This window comes from Ostrinia nubilalis, chromosome 2, assembly GCF_963855985.1.
Source record: "Ostrinia nubilalis chromosome 2, ilOstNubi1.1, whole genome shotgun sequence".
Classification (NCBI taxonomy): Eukaryota; Metazoa; Arthropoda; class Insecta; order Lepidoptera; family Crambidae; genus Ostrinia; species Ostrinia nubilalis.
Window position 1 is genome coordinate 2,726,910 of NC_087089.1, and position 16,532 is coordinate 2,743,441.

Below are 16,532 nucleotides of genomic sequence, written 5' to 3' on the forward strand. Positions count from 1 at the left end.
AGTCATGCCACATTGTTTCAATATGTCCTATATCCAAACACATAATCCCAGAAGATGTATGATGCTTCAACCAAATGTATTAGAAATTGTATAAAATTAGTTTACAGTTTATAGACAGAAATGCGGCAACACCAGGTGTTTTATCGTTGCCCGTAGTATGTTGATGTGGCAATACTAAAAAGAGTTTCTGTGGATAATTTACACCAGTGTGAGTTAGATTAGACAACACAGTCCATGGAAAGGAAATGTGAAGATGCCATCCCATAGATTTGTGTTTTGTCGTTCGGGAGGTTTACCAACCCAAAACTATTTTATTTTCTTATAGCTACGGCGACACAGGTAAGTATTTTATTAATGGACTTATATTACGATGAGGATAGTCGCTACAGTATTTCTACATGCATCATGCTAATGGAATTACTCGATTCTGTTAAGATCGCAAAAGAAGCGCATACTATACTTCTAAATTATTCTTCTATTGATTCCCTCTGAGCACAGCAAAGACAATGCGGATTTTTTACTTTTAGCGAGTGAAAATCAAGTTAGATATGTGAAATGCTTCGATTTGAATCTATCCAAGTATTATTGTCAAATCTATCACCAGATTGATATATGGACTATCTCCCAAAGTTAAATTAACACGTCAAAACTTTGTAAAAGACGAAAAGAAAAAAGATATTGGAAATAACATTAATTACGTTAATTAGCTAAAATATGCCAATCAAAAACAAGTCATTTACTGAACCAAGCAGGAAAAAAACTCGAGAGAAGACAGATACACCAAACCTTTTTAGGGTTCCGTAGTCCTGATAAGGAACCCTTACAGTTAAAGTTAGAGAATTCAAAATCCAAACAGTAAAAACAGATTTGAATGTTTCCTTTAAAATAATGTTAACACGCCTTTTACCGCATTTATAATTCCCAAAATTATTAATAAACTACAAGCAAAAGCGTTCAAACTCGTGCGCACATCTATTGCGATCCAAAACAGAAAACTAAGATGGCGATATGGTGGGAAAGATCAACGTAACATAAAGATGAAACTAAAAACCACACTCATGCATATACATGAAGAAAATGGAGATAAGATACTGATGATGTGGATGAAATGTATGAGATACGACCAATACATACACAATTTGATACTCGCATCCAACCCGACATTGTAACGTACCGATTTTAAAATTTCAAATATGGAACTGTCAAGCGTTATTCGGTAAACCAATCACAAGCGCTCAATTTTTTTTTAGGTAAGTAATGGCAACCCAAAGCAAATGTCGGATTCGTAAGAATTTTTTTATTATAAAAATAGCGATTAGAAATACAGGGGGTGTGGCAACACCGAGTGAGGGACGACATAAACAAATACATATTTTTGTAAATACATATCTTATTTGACACGAACGTACACGTTGATTCATACAAACACATATAAATGCAAGTGAGTGTGGTTGTAAAAGAATTAAACAAAACACTGTAGCGGATAAATAAAAACGATAAATAAATAGCATAACCTAAAAATGTCACGTCATACGAGAGAGACAGTTGTATGAATTAGAAAGAGACGGGAATGTCTCTGGTCTCTGATAATTTAATTATGACGCAACATCAGTATCGTAGCCACCATAGATATCAAAAATCGTATGATGGCATAGACAAATCCGCAAAATGAAAACATAAAAAACAACATACGAGCTTCAACATCGTTTCATGAAGCCGTGGATGATACTGACACACAAACATTAAATATTTCAATATCAAATACCTCGTCATATCTGGTCAGCAGATTGGGAGGCAAAAAACGTATATTTACTACATATTACGTGACATTTACCATGCATGTTGACGTCATACTTTTACAGATTCACAACAAAAATATATCTTATTACACCAACAAGGAAAGTTCAATTTCCATTGCATATTGGACGTCACCAAAAATATATTTTACGAAGCAAAAAATATCTTTGGGTTAGTAAAGTGCAAATGAAGCTTTGAAACGGTTACTTAAAATAAAACACATAAAATTTCCTGTCCATGATTGTGTTGTGTTAGATTTTATATGACTTTTTCATATAATACACATAGATATAATACGTATATGTTGTGTAACACAAAAACTGTTAATTGTTAGAATAACGATTCTGTAAAATCGTCCAAAACTTTTGTATTTTATATATTTTTTGAAGACACTAAAAAGTGCAGGAGTCAGTCAAGAATTTTGTATCAAATAAGTATTATGAATCTACTGTCAAACTTAGATTCAAGGGAAAAATAGTAATTATCTAGATTGAAGTATACTATGAACCGTGAAGTATATTTCGTGTTGAAACACAAAATTCTTGACCAACTCCACACTATGTTGATCCGAAGTGTGTAATCGCCTTTATGCACTAGTTCCACCGCCGATGAGAAAGCGACTATAGTATCAACTATTTTTTTGCTCAAGAAACGTACAATAGATCATGTGTCAATAAGAGATATTGTTTTTCCCTTTTTTGTAATAAATTTTATTAGAACAAGGATATGTTATTTCATACAAATGAAAGCAAAGAGTAGCTTGTAATATAGCTGAAACGTTAAAGTACTCATGTACTACATTCAGCGTCAAATACTTCGTGACACCCAAACTGGCCCAAAAGTTGACAACACAACCTTATTCCAATTGTAACAAGACGTGTTGCGAACTTATAGCCAACTTTGAGTGTCACGAACTATTTGACGCTGACAGTAGATAAAAAAAATTGCGTAATTTTAAAATTAACAAAAAATCTAGTATTTTTTTTTGCATAACAAGGCAGATATTTGACCACAATCGCACCTGGTGTTAAGTGGGATGCAGTCTAGGATGTATCTGCCCTGTTAGTGACTATTCACTCTGAGCTTGAAAAGACCAGATTTAAAGTCTTCGGGAAAGAATAGTTGATATAGTCTGGTCTGCAAGCACGTAGAATTTTGTCCAATGACCCCAAGCTACCCATCCTTATTGCTCGCGCGTAATTATGTTGCTGTCGCGCTCGCACACTCACTGCGGGTGCCCGTCGTACAGTCGCGACAGCAATATAATTACGCGCGTACGATAAGGATGGGTAGCTTGGGGTCATTGGACAAAATTCTACGTGCTCGCAGACCAGGCTTTAGTCATTTGTTTTCTCTTCAGCGATGAACTTGTCACACTTAAAAGTGGCGGCATTTAAGCTTCACTTTAACTCACCATGTCGATGCACCCTCATGCAGCTGGCACTGATATCGGTGGTCACAGTGAAGTAAGGAAGCCAGAGATCTTCAATGTGCACTTCCCCGAAGGTCGACCGGATGGTCGTGTTGAACTGACGACCGGAGAACATTGAGGTGGCTGGGTAGGTTAGGTCTAGGAGCTGCTTGCCCCATTGGGTCATTTTCTGGTAAAGACAAGTAAGGCGGTTAAAATGGGAGGTGGTTTAAAAGTTTAAAAAGTTGTCTGATAAGGCTTAGTAGAATACCAGAGTAGTTCTTAATAGGTTGTGCAAAGTTGCAAACACACCTTAGTTATTTTTATTGGTAAACAAATCTGGTAAATATATTTCGTTCGTTTAAGCCGAATGACGTCCACTGGTTGACAAAGGCCTTCCCCAAGGATTTCCACAAAGTCCGGTACTTCGTGCAATTTATAAAAGCATTGAAATAAACGCAAATGTGTTAATGTTTTTCATGGATTCCATGAAAATGAGTCCCATTTTTAAACACTAAAAAAAAAATTATCTTTACCTGCGACCACTCGCGGGCCTTTTGCGTGACAGTAGTGATGTTTCTCTCCATACACCAGAGAGCGCCCATAAATGCTCCGATACTGACTCCGCCCACCATGTCTATAGGAATCCCAGCCTCCTGGAAAATGTAAAGGGAAAAAATATAACATTCATATTTTACTTTTACTGTCGTCGAGAAACACGCAAGATTATATTAATTCGCGTCCTTAAACTGTATAGATAGATGCACGGCCACCCCTAGGCGTAGTACACATCGACCTATTAGGATCTTTTGTACTTTTCTTCACCTTTATTCCCTGTCATCCGCAAGAATCCTATCCATTAGGTGAATTAAGGGCTTGGGTTCTGTAAAAACCCTTTTAGTCTCAGAATGTCCAATTTGCAAAATGTCAAGTGGTTTCAAAATGTCAAAGCCTCAAAATGTCCAAGTCGCAAAATTGGACATTTCGCAACTTGGACATGGACATTTTGAGACTGACATTTTGCAACCACTTGAAATTCTGCAAATTGGACATTCTGAGACTAAACCTATAAACCGACCCCAGAAGAACCATCCTAGTTCTTTCTTAGGCTGTCCTGTTCGGTATTGACACTTTAATAGATCATCACTAACCTGTATAGCTCTGATCATTCCCACGTGTGCCGCTCCCCGCGGTCAGCCATCTTGCCAAACGGGAGAAGTCAGAGTGAACGCTCGCTTCTGACATCAGCATACACGTCACAGACTTCTTCTTCTTCTTAGTCGGTACACTCTTGTCAGAGTCGTGATGTCGTGGTCATCATTGTGAATCACGATGAGTGATGTTCCTCGTAATACGGCGCCATGCCTCGCGGACTGCAGCTTTCCGGGCACTTTCGCTAACCGAACACTTAGTTGCTGCCTTGATCTCAGACTTACTTGATCATCGGTCACAGACTTACTAGGCTGGAAGACGTAGTGTGGGCAAGTCTCCCACTTGGTGGACTGAGGATCTAATGAAGGTCGGAAGCATCTGGATGCGACCAGCGCAGAAACTTTCGTTATGGAAATGAGGGTTTTCGCGAATGAAAAATCCGCCAGAAGACAATACGTAGACGCGAGGTCCAAATGCTGCATGATTGGTTATTTATGACATGACATTGACAGATATGTCAAAATCCAACAATCACGCAGCAGTCAGACCCCACATCCACGTCCCGCCATCTAGCGGATCTTTCATTCGCGAAAACCCTCATTCTTGGAAGTCCTTTGAAACGAACCTGAATAGATACACGTCACTAACCTGTATAGCCCTGATCATTCCTACGTGTGCTGCTCCCCGCGCGCCGCCACCGCCGAGTACGAGTCCCACTGACGTGCCCGTCAGCCATCTTGCCAAACGGGAGAAGTCAGAATGCACGCTCGCTTCTGACATCAGCACTTTGCTGTACAGCTCGCTCTGAAATTAATTATAATGAGTTAGTGAGACGGTCAGAACACATTTGAGTAGATCGGCGACGAGAGGCATTGCACTGTACGTTATTTATATTACGCAACAACGTACTAGACTCGCTGTAAGTTTGCGGGCACGAAACTGGCGACGGCTGAGCTATGCCGTTTCGTGCGCGTTACCATATACTTTACGTGGAGGTGTTGTTGTATGCATCGCCCCGCGCGCTGTCGCAATCGCTCGGCCCGTCGCCAGTTTTGTGCCCGCAGTTAGTGCCGTCCTAATACGACACATACTAAATGAATTATATAATGTTTTGACGCTTTGTAAATGAATAATATGATGTTTTGACCAGGCTGCGTAGAACTGCTCAGCTGAGGTTTGACCTTTAAATATGTATAAAACCCAAGTCCATTATCGGTTTACAACCAGTGCCGGTGAGGTCAGCGCCGTGTCGCGGTGTGACGACAACGACGACTGCCGGCAGTGCCGGCGCTGTGAGTGAGCTACTCACGATGCGGTACTGGCTCTTGCGATACGAGCTACTGACGAGGCGGTGAGCTACTCACGAGGTGGTGAGCTACTCACGAGGCGGTGAGCTACTCACGAGACGGTGAGCTACTCACGAGGCGGTGAGCTACTAACGAGGCGGTGAGCTACTGACGAGGCGGTGAGCTACTCACGAGGCGGTGGGCTACTCACGAGGCGGTGGGCTACTCACGAGGCGGTGGGCTACTCACGAGGCGGTGGGCTACTCACGAGGCGGTGAGCTACTCACGAGGCGGTGAGCTACTCACGAGGCGGTGAGCTACTCACGAGGCGGTGAGCTACTCACGAGGCGGTGAGCTACTCACGAGGCGGTGAGCTACTCACGAGGCGGTGAGCTACTCACGAGGCGGTGAGCTACTCACGGGGCGGTGAGCTACTCACGAGGCGGTGAGCTACTCACGAGGCGGTGAGCTACTCACGGGGCGGTGAGCTACTCACGGGGCGGTGAGCTACTCACGGGGCGGTGAGCTACTCACGAGGCGGTGAGCTACTCACGAGGCGGTGAGCTACTCACGAGGCGGTGAGCTACTCACGAGGCGGTGAGCTACTCACGAGGCGGTGAGCTACTCACGAGGCGGTGAGCTACTCACGAGGCGGTGAGCTACTCACGAGGCGGTGAGCTACTCACGAGGCGGTGAGCTACTCACGGGGCGGTGAGCTACTCACGAGGCGGCGAGCTACTCACGATGCGGTACTGGCTCTTGCGCGTGAACATGCGGTGCGGGCAGCGCACGTGGTGGTGCTGGCTGACCCACGAGCGCATGTTGAGCCAGTGCACAGTGCCCGCGGGGTTGGCGCCTCCTTCGCGGTGTAGTAGCACCAGCTCCTATGTAGATGCGGTGAGCTACTCACGAGGCGGTGAGCTACTCACGAGGCGGCGAGCTACTCACGAGGCGGCGAGCTACTCACGAGGCGGCGAGCTACTCACGAGGCGGTGAGCTACTCACGAGGCGGCGAGCTACTCACGAGGCGGCGAGCTACTCACGAGGCGGCGAGCTACTCACGAGGCGGCGAGCTACTCACGATGCGGTACTGGCTCTTGCGCGTGAACATGCGGTGCGGGCAGCGCACGTGGTGGTGCTGGCTGACCCACGAGCGCATGTTGAGCCAGTGCACAGTGCCCGCGGGGTTGGCGCCTCCTTCGCGGTGTAGTAGCACCAGCTCCTATGTAGATGCGGTGAGCTACTCACGAGGCGGCGAGCTACTCACGAGGCGGTGAGCTACTCACGAGGCGGTGAGCTACTCACGAGGCGGTGAGCTACTCACGAGGCGGCGAGCTACTCACGAGGCGGCGAGCTACTCACGAGGCGGCGAGCTACTCACGAGGCGGCGAGCTACTGGCTCTTGCGATACGAGCTATTGACGAGGCGGTGAGCTACTCACGAGGCGGCGAGCTACTCACGAGGCGGTGAGCTACTCACGAGGTAGGGAGCTACTCACGAGGCGGCGAACTACTCACGAGGCGGTGAGCTACTCACGAGGCGGCGAGCTACTGACGAGGCGGTGAGCTACTCACGAGGCGGCGAGCTACTCACGAGGCGGCGAGCTACTCACGAGGCGGCGAGCTACTCACGAGGCGGCGAGCTACTCACGAGGCGGCGAGCTACTCACGAGGCGGCGAGCTACTCACGATGCGGTACTGGCTCTTGCGCGTGAACATGCGGTGCGGGCAGCGCACGTGGTGGTGCTGGCTGACCCACGAGCGCATGTTGAGCCAGTGCACAGTGCCCGCGGGGTTGGCGCCTCCTTCGCGGTGTAGTAGCACCAGCTCCTATGTAGATGCGGTGAGCTACTCACGAGGCGGCGAGCTACTCACGAGGCGGCGAGCTACTCACGAGGCGGTGAGCTACTCACGAGGCGGTGAGCTACTCACGAGGCGGCGAGCTACTCACGAGGCGGCGAGCTACTCACGAGGCGGCGAGCTACTCACGAGGCGGCGAGCTACTCACGAGGCGGCGAGCTACTCACGAGGCGGCGAGCTACTCACGAGGCGGCGAGCTACTCACGAGGCGGCGAGCTACTCACGAGGCGGCGAGCTACTCACGAGGCGGCGAGCTACTCACGAGGCGGTGAGCTACTCACGAGGCGGCGAGCTACTCACGAGGCGGCGAGCTACTCACGAGGCGGCGAGCTACTCACGAGGCGGCGAGCTACTCACGAGGCGGCGAGCTACTGGCTCTTGCGATACGAGCTATTGACGAGGCGGTGAGCTACTCACGAGGCGGCGAGCTACTCACGAGGCGGTGAGCTACTCACGAGGTAGGGAGCTACTCACGAGGCGGCGAACTACTCACGAGGCGGTGAGCTACTCACGAGGCGGTGAGCTACTCACGAGGCGGCGAGCTACTCACGAGGCGGTGAGCTACTCACGAGGCGGTGAGCTACTCACGAGGCGGTGAGCTACTCACGAGGCGGCGAGCTACTCACGAGGCGGCGAGCTACTCACGAGGCGGCGAGCTACTCACGAGGCGGCGAGCTACTCACGATGCGGTACTGGCTCTTGCGCGTGAACATGCGGTGCGGGCAGCGCACGTGGTGGTGCTGGCTGACCCACGAGCGCATGTTGAGCCAGTGCACAGTGCCCGCGGGGTTGGCGCCTCCTTCGCGGTGTAGTAGCACCAGCTCCTATGTAGATGCGGTGAGCTACTCACGAGGCGGCGAGCTACTCACGAGGCGGTGAGCTACTCACGAGGCGGTGAGCTACTCACGAGGCGGTGAGCTACTCACGAGGCGGTGAGCTACTCACGAGGCGGTGAGCTACTCACGAGGCGGCGAGCTACTCACGAGGCGGCGAGCTACTCACGAGGCGGCGAGCTACTCACGAGGCGGCGAGCTACTCACGAGGCGGCGAGCTACTCACGAGGCGGCGAGCTACTCACGAGGCGGCGAGCTACTCACGAGGCGGCGAGCTACTCACGAGGCGGCGAGCTACTCACGAGGCGGTGAGCTACTCACGAGGCGGCGAGCTACTCACGATGCGGTACTGGCTCTTGCGCGTGAACATGCGGTGCGGGCAGCGCACGTGGTGGTGCTGGCTGACCCACGAGCGCATGTTGAGCCAGTGCACAGTGCCCGCGGGGTTGGCGCCTCCTTCGCGGTGTAGTAGCACCAGCTCCTATGTAGATGCGGTGAGCTACTCACGAGGCGGCGAGCTACTCACGAGGCGGCGAGCTACTCACGAGGCGGCGAGCTACTCACGATGCGGTACTGGCTCTTGCGCGTGAACATGCGGTGCGGGCAGCGCACGTGGTGGTGCTGGCTGACCCACGAGCGCATGTTGAGCCAGTGCACAGTGCCCGCGGGGTTGGCGCCTCCTTCGCGGTGTAGTAGCACCAGCTCCTATGTAGATGCGGTGAGCTACTCACGAGGCGGCGAGCTACTCACGAGGCGGCGAGCTACTCACGAGGCGGCGAGCTACTCACGATGCGGTACTGGCTCTTGCGCGTGAACATGCGGTGCAGGCAGCGCACGTGGTGGTGCTGGCTGACCCACGAGCGCATGTTGAGCCAGTGCACAGTGCCCGCGGGGTTGGCGCCTCCTTCGCGGTGTAGTAGCACCAGCTCCTATGTAGATGCGGTGAGCTACTCACGAGGCGGCGAGCTACTCACGAGGCGGTGAGCCACTCACGAGGCGGTGAGCCACTCACGAGGCGGTGAGCTACTCACGAGGCGGCGAGCTACTCACGAGGCGGCGAGCTACTCACGAGGCGGCGAGCTACTCACGATGCGGTGAGCTACTCACGATGCGGTACTGGCTCTTGCGATACGAGCTACTCACGAGGCGGTGAGCTACTCACGAGGCGGGGAGCTACTCACGAGGCGGTGAGCTACTCATGATGCAGTGAGCTACTCACGTGGCGGTGAGCTACTCACGATGCAGTGAGCTACTCACGAGGCGGTGAGCTACTCAAGAGACGGTGAGCTACTCACGAGGCGGTGAGCTACTCACGAGGCGGCGAGCTACTCACGAGGCGGCGAGCTACTCACGAGGCGGCGAGCTACTCACGAGGCGGCGAGCTACTCACGAGGCGGTGAGCTACTCACGAGGCGGCGAGCTACTCACGATGCGGTACTGGCTCTTGCGCGTGAACATGCGGTGCGGGCAGCGCACGTGGTGGTGCTGGCTGACCCACGAGCGCATGTTGAGCCAGTGCACAGTGCCCGCGGGGTTGGCGCCTCCTTCGCGGTGTAGTAGCACCAGCTCCTATGTAGATGCGGTGAGCTACTCACGAGGCGGCGAGCTACTCACGAGGCGGCGAGCTACTCACGAGGCGGCGAGCTACTCACGATGCGGTACTGGCTCTTGCGCGTGAACATGCGGTGCGGGCAGCGCACGTGGTGGTGCTGGCTGACCCACGAGCGCATGTTGAGCCAGTGCACAGTGCCCGCGGGGTTGGCGCCTCCTTCGCGGTGTAGTAGCACAAGTTCTTTCTGTGTACGGATCGCGAGACGCTCGATCTCTTTCTCGATCTGAAATGGGAATGGTAGGTGCTTTAAGTCGTTTCGTCGGGACAGATTACATTATAATTTAGTAGCCTTCTTAACCTTGTATCCTCGGCCTCATTCGCGATTTTAATAAAAGTAACCTACCGGGCTGGGATACGCGCCGTGATATAGAAAGAAAGAAAGAAAAATGTTTATTCAGTATCATCGACAATACACTTAACTTATAACAATACTTAAAAAATATTTAACGAGTAGGTAATTACAATGATACTGAAAAGGTATCCGTCCACTCAGCATGGTGTCGTAGCATCTCAGTAGATAATGCCACGACGCTGGTCTTCCGTGGACACCTACTTATGGACGTGAAAATGTATAGGCAAAATCGATAAAATGGCGTGACAACCGCTTATCGCGACACGCATCCTAGGCCTACTGACTAGTGATTGCTTATGCACAATTTTGGCTAGTAATCTGTATACTACAAAATTAGGTACAGTCGCGGAATGAAAAGGTTCGTCAGTTTTCAAATTGATTCCTTCAACGAATCGCGAGCAAATATTACCTTTTGAAACTATGTTACAGAATAATCTCGAGTTAGACAATATAATCTTTAACTGTTAGTGAGTAAAGTTCAAAATTATTCAGATTAAAGTTGTTTGACATTTATCTTGTCAAGAAGATTATTATGATTGAACTAAAACCTTCTTGTTGGTTCAATCTGCCATTATTATTTCTATTAAATAAAAAAAAATACATTTTGTAACATTGCACTGATGGGACAGAAAAATAAGCAAAACCTTCTTTGTTAGCAAACGTCACATTTATTTAAATGTTAGCAGCACTGTTTCTTGCACTGTTATGTTGGCAGGTTTGACTCTTACAGTACCTAGTGCAAGCGAAAACCGACACTAAGGTGACGAACCTTTTCATTCCGCGACTGTACATAGTTAAAACTAAAAAAGATACATTGCATAACCTCAAAAAGCTGTGTGTTTATTACCTTCCCAATACTAGGCTGCTTGTCGCCTAACGCCACAATCAAGATGCAGTCAGCTTGGCGGATACATCGCTGGGTCCACTGTGTAAGACTGGGATCACACTGGTATAATGCCACCTGTAATTTGACGTAAGCAAGTCATTTAGGTGGACCGACGACCTCATAAAGGTAGCGGGAAGGCGCTGGATGCAGGCCGCCACCAACCGGCCATTGTGGAAATCATTGGGGGAGGCCTATGTTCAGCAGTGGACGTCCTATGGCTGAAATGATGAAGATGATGATGAAGTAATGCTTTTTGAATAGGAGACAATTCCCACCTCTCGTTCCCACCGCTGCAACTCCTGTGTAGCCGGGAACTACAGCTACCTAAACTACCGCCAATAAAACCCCAACCAGTGAAGGTCAAGTTTGTCCCGGGGGAATGTTAATTTAATTGGACCCGCAACGAAATTAATCAGAAGAACATAGGAGGACTTCGAAAACAAGGTTTGACTTTTCGAATAGAAAGATATTGTATAATCCTCACACACTGTCTTTATAATAATAAAGTAGATTTTAGTATGTTACCTTGTGTTTATCTTCTTGCTGCGCCAACCAAGAGCTGAGTCGATACTCGTTGTTTGGATCCATGATTGTGAGCCCGAGTAGTTTCCTTATGACGTCAGATGTCAAGCGCACCGTCGGACCTAATTTCATAAAAACAGAATCTTGGTTGTAATTGAAACGTCGCAGTAGTGGTAGAAGTAAATATACGGATTAGCCATGAACATTTTAAAGGTCTAATATTTTATGACAAAAGTTACATAAAAAAGTAAAGGACTTCATAATGGCAACTATTAATTCTAATGTAGAATAATTGCTGACCAAACTATGTTTAATTCTCCATAGCTCATTTAGTTTTAGTTCATTTGCGAGCGAGCGAATAAAGCATAATGTGACAAGTGACGCGACACCAGCGAATGTTGTAGTGTAGTCGACGAACTAGCAAATCGTATCGTTTCACTCATAAAACGTTGTCATTATTTATTTTCGCAACCAGACCACGCCCACTTTGAAGCCATTTTAGTTCTAAAGTACTACACATAAAAGTCTTCCCTACATTTTTTCTGATCATTCTCTTCTTTTCAACCGACTTCAAAAAAAGGAGGAGGTTCTCAATTCGACCCGTATGTTTTTTTTTCTATGTTTGTTACGCGATAACTCCGCCAATTATGAACCGATATGAACAAATCTTTTTTCGGCGTATAGGTAATACCACAGAATAATAATAAGTACTACGTACAGAAGTTTTTCTTCGCGAAGGTATTCAAAAAAATGTATGCTCAATGTCATCAACAATATGGTGTAATTTAGCTTGTCTTAAGAGTCGAGCACCGTTTTGCTGACATACGTCAGTGATCGGTACTGTCTTGATGCCATAGGGCTGACTGCTACAAGAAGCTACTGTGTCGCCATCTAGCGCACCACACTTGCATTCACTGCTCTTCGCGGCAACGCGCAGCTACATGCGGCCGCCAGTTATATAGTGTAAGAGCTAGCACCTAAATATTTTATAACACACATAACTGTGACAATTTATTTCACGTGGGCGAAGCCAAAAAGCTAGTAAGAAATAAAAATTCAATGCAGTAGGTATTTCAAACCAAATTTTATTACATAAACAAACATTATACTAATTTCATTATGGGCCCTTAGTATGTGAAAACTGCAATTGACGATATTTCGCACTGTTTTCAATATTATGTATTACAGAACGTATGTGTGATGGGATGATATTTTCGAAAACACGATTAGAAAAAATTTTTCTCGAAAAAAAAACATTTACCTCTGGATTTTTTATAAAAGTTTAATATGACCGTGTTTTACAATTCCTATAAAATCACAAAGGTATCATGTTTGCCTCTTTGATTTCCTGGCTGTTTTAGATTTGAAAAACCTAAATATATTAATTTATTAACTTTCTGATAAAAATGTGAATGGCTCTTACGATGTCCCCCCCTTAAATCAAAATGTCTTTATTTGGTCTATATGCCCATCATCACTACGTAATAATTATAAAAAAAAGTCGCTTTCCTGTCTGTCTGTCCCTATGTATGCTTAGATCTTTAAAACTATGCAACAGATTTTGATACGGTATTTAGGGTTCCGTAGCCAAATGGCAAAAACGGAACCCTTATAGATTCGTCATATAGTCTGTCTGAACATAGAACGTTTTTGTGCACTTTTTAAAATGAGTTAACCAAGTATATGGCTATTAGACTTGCACACGTCCGTCCGTTTTTTGTAGGATTAATATAATTAAGTAACATTTATTTTTTGCATTCGGCTCTTGGTCTAACCCAAACGAAACACGAACAACTAATGAACTAACAATGAACAAAGTTGATAAATTAGTAATATGTAAATAATGAATTTGTTTTACGAGCTGTCCCGGCGTACCCGCAAATTAATATAAAGTTGTTTAAGTGATTTATAAAATCGCAATATTATTTTTTGAAAGTAGGGTCATTGTGATGGTTTTCTATCTAACTTCGGTTTTCGTCCATTTCACTGAGCTGCCATAAACACATGCGTAAAATTTGAATACAAAGTATTGTATTCACAGAAGGCAGTAGCCATCCCGCGCTAGTTTTGTTGCAATCTATAATGCCTAAGCAACAGTTCTACCTAAATGAAAATGTAATTTAAAAAGTAGTGAGTTCCAAAAAATTACGTAAATGCGCGGCCATACACCGGTCACCGGTACATTGCAGAAATCATCGCGCTAGAAAAAAACGTGCTGACAGGAAAAGTTTTTGGCACGTATGTCTAATTGATAGCATTATAAACACAATTTTAAGTGTTTATTAAACTTCTTCATACAAAATTAAATCTTAGATGACTAAGGGTCATTTTTTTAAAGCATAGCTCAGGTCATATAGCAGGCAAATCAACTCGGAAAGGGATCAACAACGTATCGCCTTTTGTGGCATGGAGGTAATAGTGGAGAGGAAATATAGATCTATACAAAAATTCGACAAATTAATGACAAACAGCTGTTTATCTCTTTCTAACTTACCCCTGGTGATGTATAAAAAAAAGAAATAGATAATGTTTGGTCAGTACTCATTCTGGCAACATTTTCATGTGACGTCACTAACTACCTGACTTGTGCCGAGTAGGTACCTACATACAAGATTTAAGAAAACAACATATTTATAGGCAATCAGCTGACAACTACACGCACACACACACACACACAAATACCTGTCAGCTGATTGCCTATATTGCGTCCATGTTGTTTTCTTAAATCGTGTATGTATTTATAATGCGTGTAAATGTGTGCGTAATGTACCGAGTACGTTTATTTTAAAGTTACGCCAAGTCCATGAGACATTGATATACGTCAGTGTTTTGCGAGCTGTCATTGCCCTTCGCGCGCTGTCATCGGCGAGGCAAGGCGTTTACGTTACGGTGCGGATTGTGTGTGCGTTGCAGTATGGACTTTAGTTGACTGCCTTTATGAGCACTCGAACGACATAAAATAATATGATACATTTATGTAAGGGTATTTTAAGATCACAAAGTTGGCAACTCCGATAGTTGGACGAAAACCAGCGCAAAGACCCTATCCTGTTTGACACCTATAATAATTGACAATAGCTGGCTCGGCGAACTTCGGCAAACTAATGTGTGACGTGAAGTGCCAAATCGCGGAAAATGTCGGAAGAAATACATGAATTTGCATGAATTATCATGAATAACAATAACCACTTATTTACCTCTCAGTGTCTTCAGGCAACTTAAAAAAAGTACATTGTGTGTTTTTATTATTATTTAGGCAGTAAAATACTGCACAGTATTTTTTACACAGTATTTTTTTATTTTTTTCCATAATACAAGAGTACGCGTGCGTGTGTCAATGCTCGCTCGTATCTCGTATGTGACGCCTTGTCGAATCGCCTCCTGTAGGTGGGCTATCGTGCGTGTTTTGTTTTCGATGTGAACTCGCGGAGATGAACAGGCCTGGTAATACCTCAAGAGTGGTCTCATTTAAATTTAATAATAAAAAAACAACCCCCAAGGGTGGAAAATTGGGGATGAACTTTTTTATACGCAATATCTCCGCCGATTATAAACCAATTTGAACGATTATTTTTTTGTTGAATAGGTATTATCAAAAGGGTGGTTTCATGCGAATTTGAAGAAAATATTTCACCCCCAAGGGTGGAAAATTGGGGATGAACTTTTTTATAAGCAATATCTCCGCCGATTATGAACCAATTTGAACGATTATTTTTTTGTTGAATAGGTATTATTTGTGTTCACGCATTTGAAGTCGGTTTTATTTTTTTTTAAAGTTATTATATTCAACACGAAACGAATCTCACTCACCGATAGCGCACAGCGAATGATACAGCTCGTAAGTGAACGCCGTCAACGGCACGTCGTCGCTGACCGGTACTACGGCGACCGTTGAAAAGTTGTGCTGCGATGGCCGCGGGTCTATGGCCGCGGCCGCGCCCAGGCCGGCGGTCGGCTTCTGCCAGGAACCTGTTGATCATTATCATGATTAATTATCATTCAGCCCCCAAGTTAAAAACGTGTTGTTTTTAGTCAGTTGTAATTTCCAAATCACTTCGCTTCGTTTCGCAAGTGATTTCGAAGTTAGAACTGTCATGATCATTCATGACTTTGTCTAGCTCTAGAACCTCTGGGGGTGTAGTGTGTTTAGGTCAAACGCACTCGATATCGACTGCGAAAAAAAGTGACATTAAATGTAAGGCGGATTGTATAGAGCCCCTAGCGGAAGCTTTCAAGAACTAAAATCTTCATATATTTTCTAAAGCCCGGTCTCTGAGCACGTAGAATTTTGTCCAATGACCCCAAGCTACCCATCCTTATCGCTCGCGCGTAATTATATTGCTGTCGCGACTGTGCGACGGGCGCCCGCAGTGAGTGTACGAGCGCAACAGCAACATAATTACGCGCGAGCGATAAGGATGGGTAGCTTGGGGTCATTGGACAAAATTCTACGTGCTCAGAGACCAGACTATAACGCAGTCGATATCGAATGCGTTTGACTTTGACGTAAACTCACACAACGCCCCCTGAATATGAGTATGTTATCGATGATCGCTTTCGCTTCCGCCAGGTGCAAGTGCGGATGAAAGTCAAATACGTCAAGCTAACTCTGTAAGCGCTGGACGGAGGCCGCTACCAATCGATCAACATGGAAAGCATTGGGGGAGGCCTATGTTCGGCAGTGGACGTCCTGTGGCTGAAATGATGATGATGATGATGAACTGTGTTATATCTTTGGTCGCACATTCTCGTACTTTTGGCGTCACAAATGATGTGTTTCCAACATATAGAATAGACTTTGCCTAAAAAAGAAGAGTGTGTG

At 46.1% G+C, this 16,532-nt stretch overlaps 1 protein-coding gene across 1 annotated transcript in view; it reads right to left on the minus strand.

Annotated features, from left to right (window-relative positions):
• Positions 1 to 16,532, minus strand: part of LOC135080069 (neuropathy target esterase sws) — a 65,060-nt gene that overhangs the window by 15,312 nt on the left and 33,216 nt on the right. Inside the window, exons 16-22 of the mRNA XM_063974748.1 lie at positions 15,521 to 15,679; positions 11,714 to 11,832; positions 11,150 to 11,263; positions 9,991 to 10,173; positions 5,009 to 5,164; positions 3,745 to 3,864; positions 3,212 to 3,398 (exon numbers count right to left, since the gene is read on the minus strand). Coding sequence (XP_063830818.1) covers positions 3,212 to 3,398; positions 3,745 to 3,864; positions 5,009 to 5,164; positions 9,991 to 10,173; positions 11,150 to 11,263; positions 11,714 to 11,832; positions 15,521 to 15,679 — 1,038 coding nt within the window. The remainder of the gene's footprint in view (positions 1 to 3,211; positions 3,399 to 3,744; positions 3,865 to 5,008; positions 5,165 to 9,990; positions 10,174 to 11,149; positions 11,264 to 11,713; positions 11,833 to 15,520; positions 15,680 to 16,532) is intronic.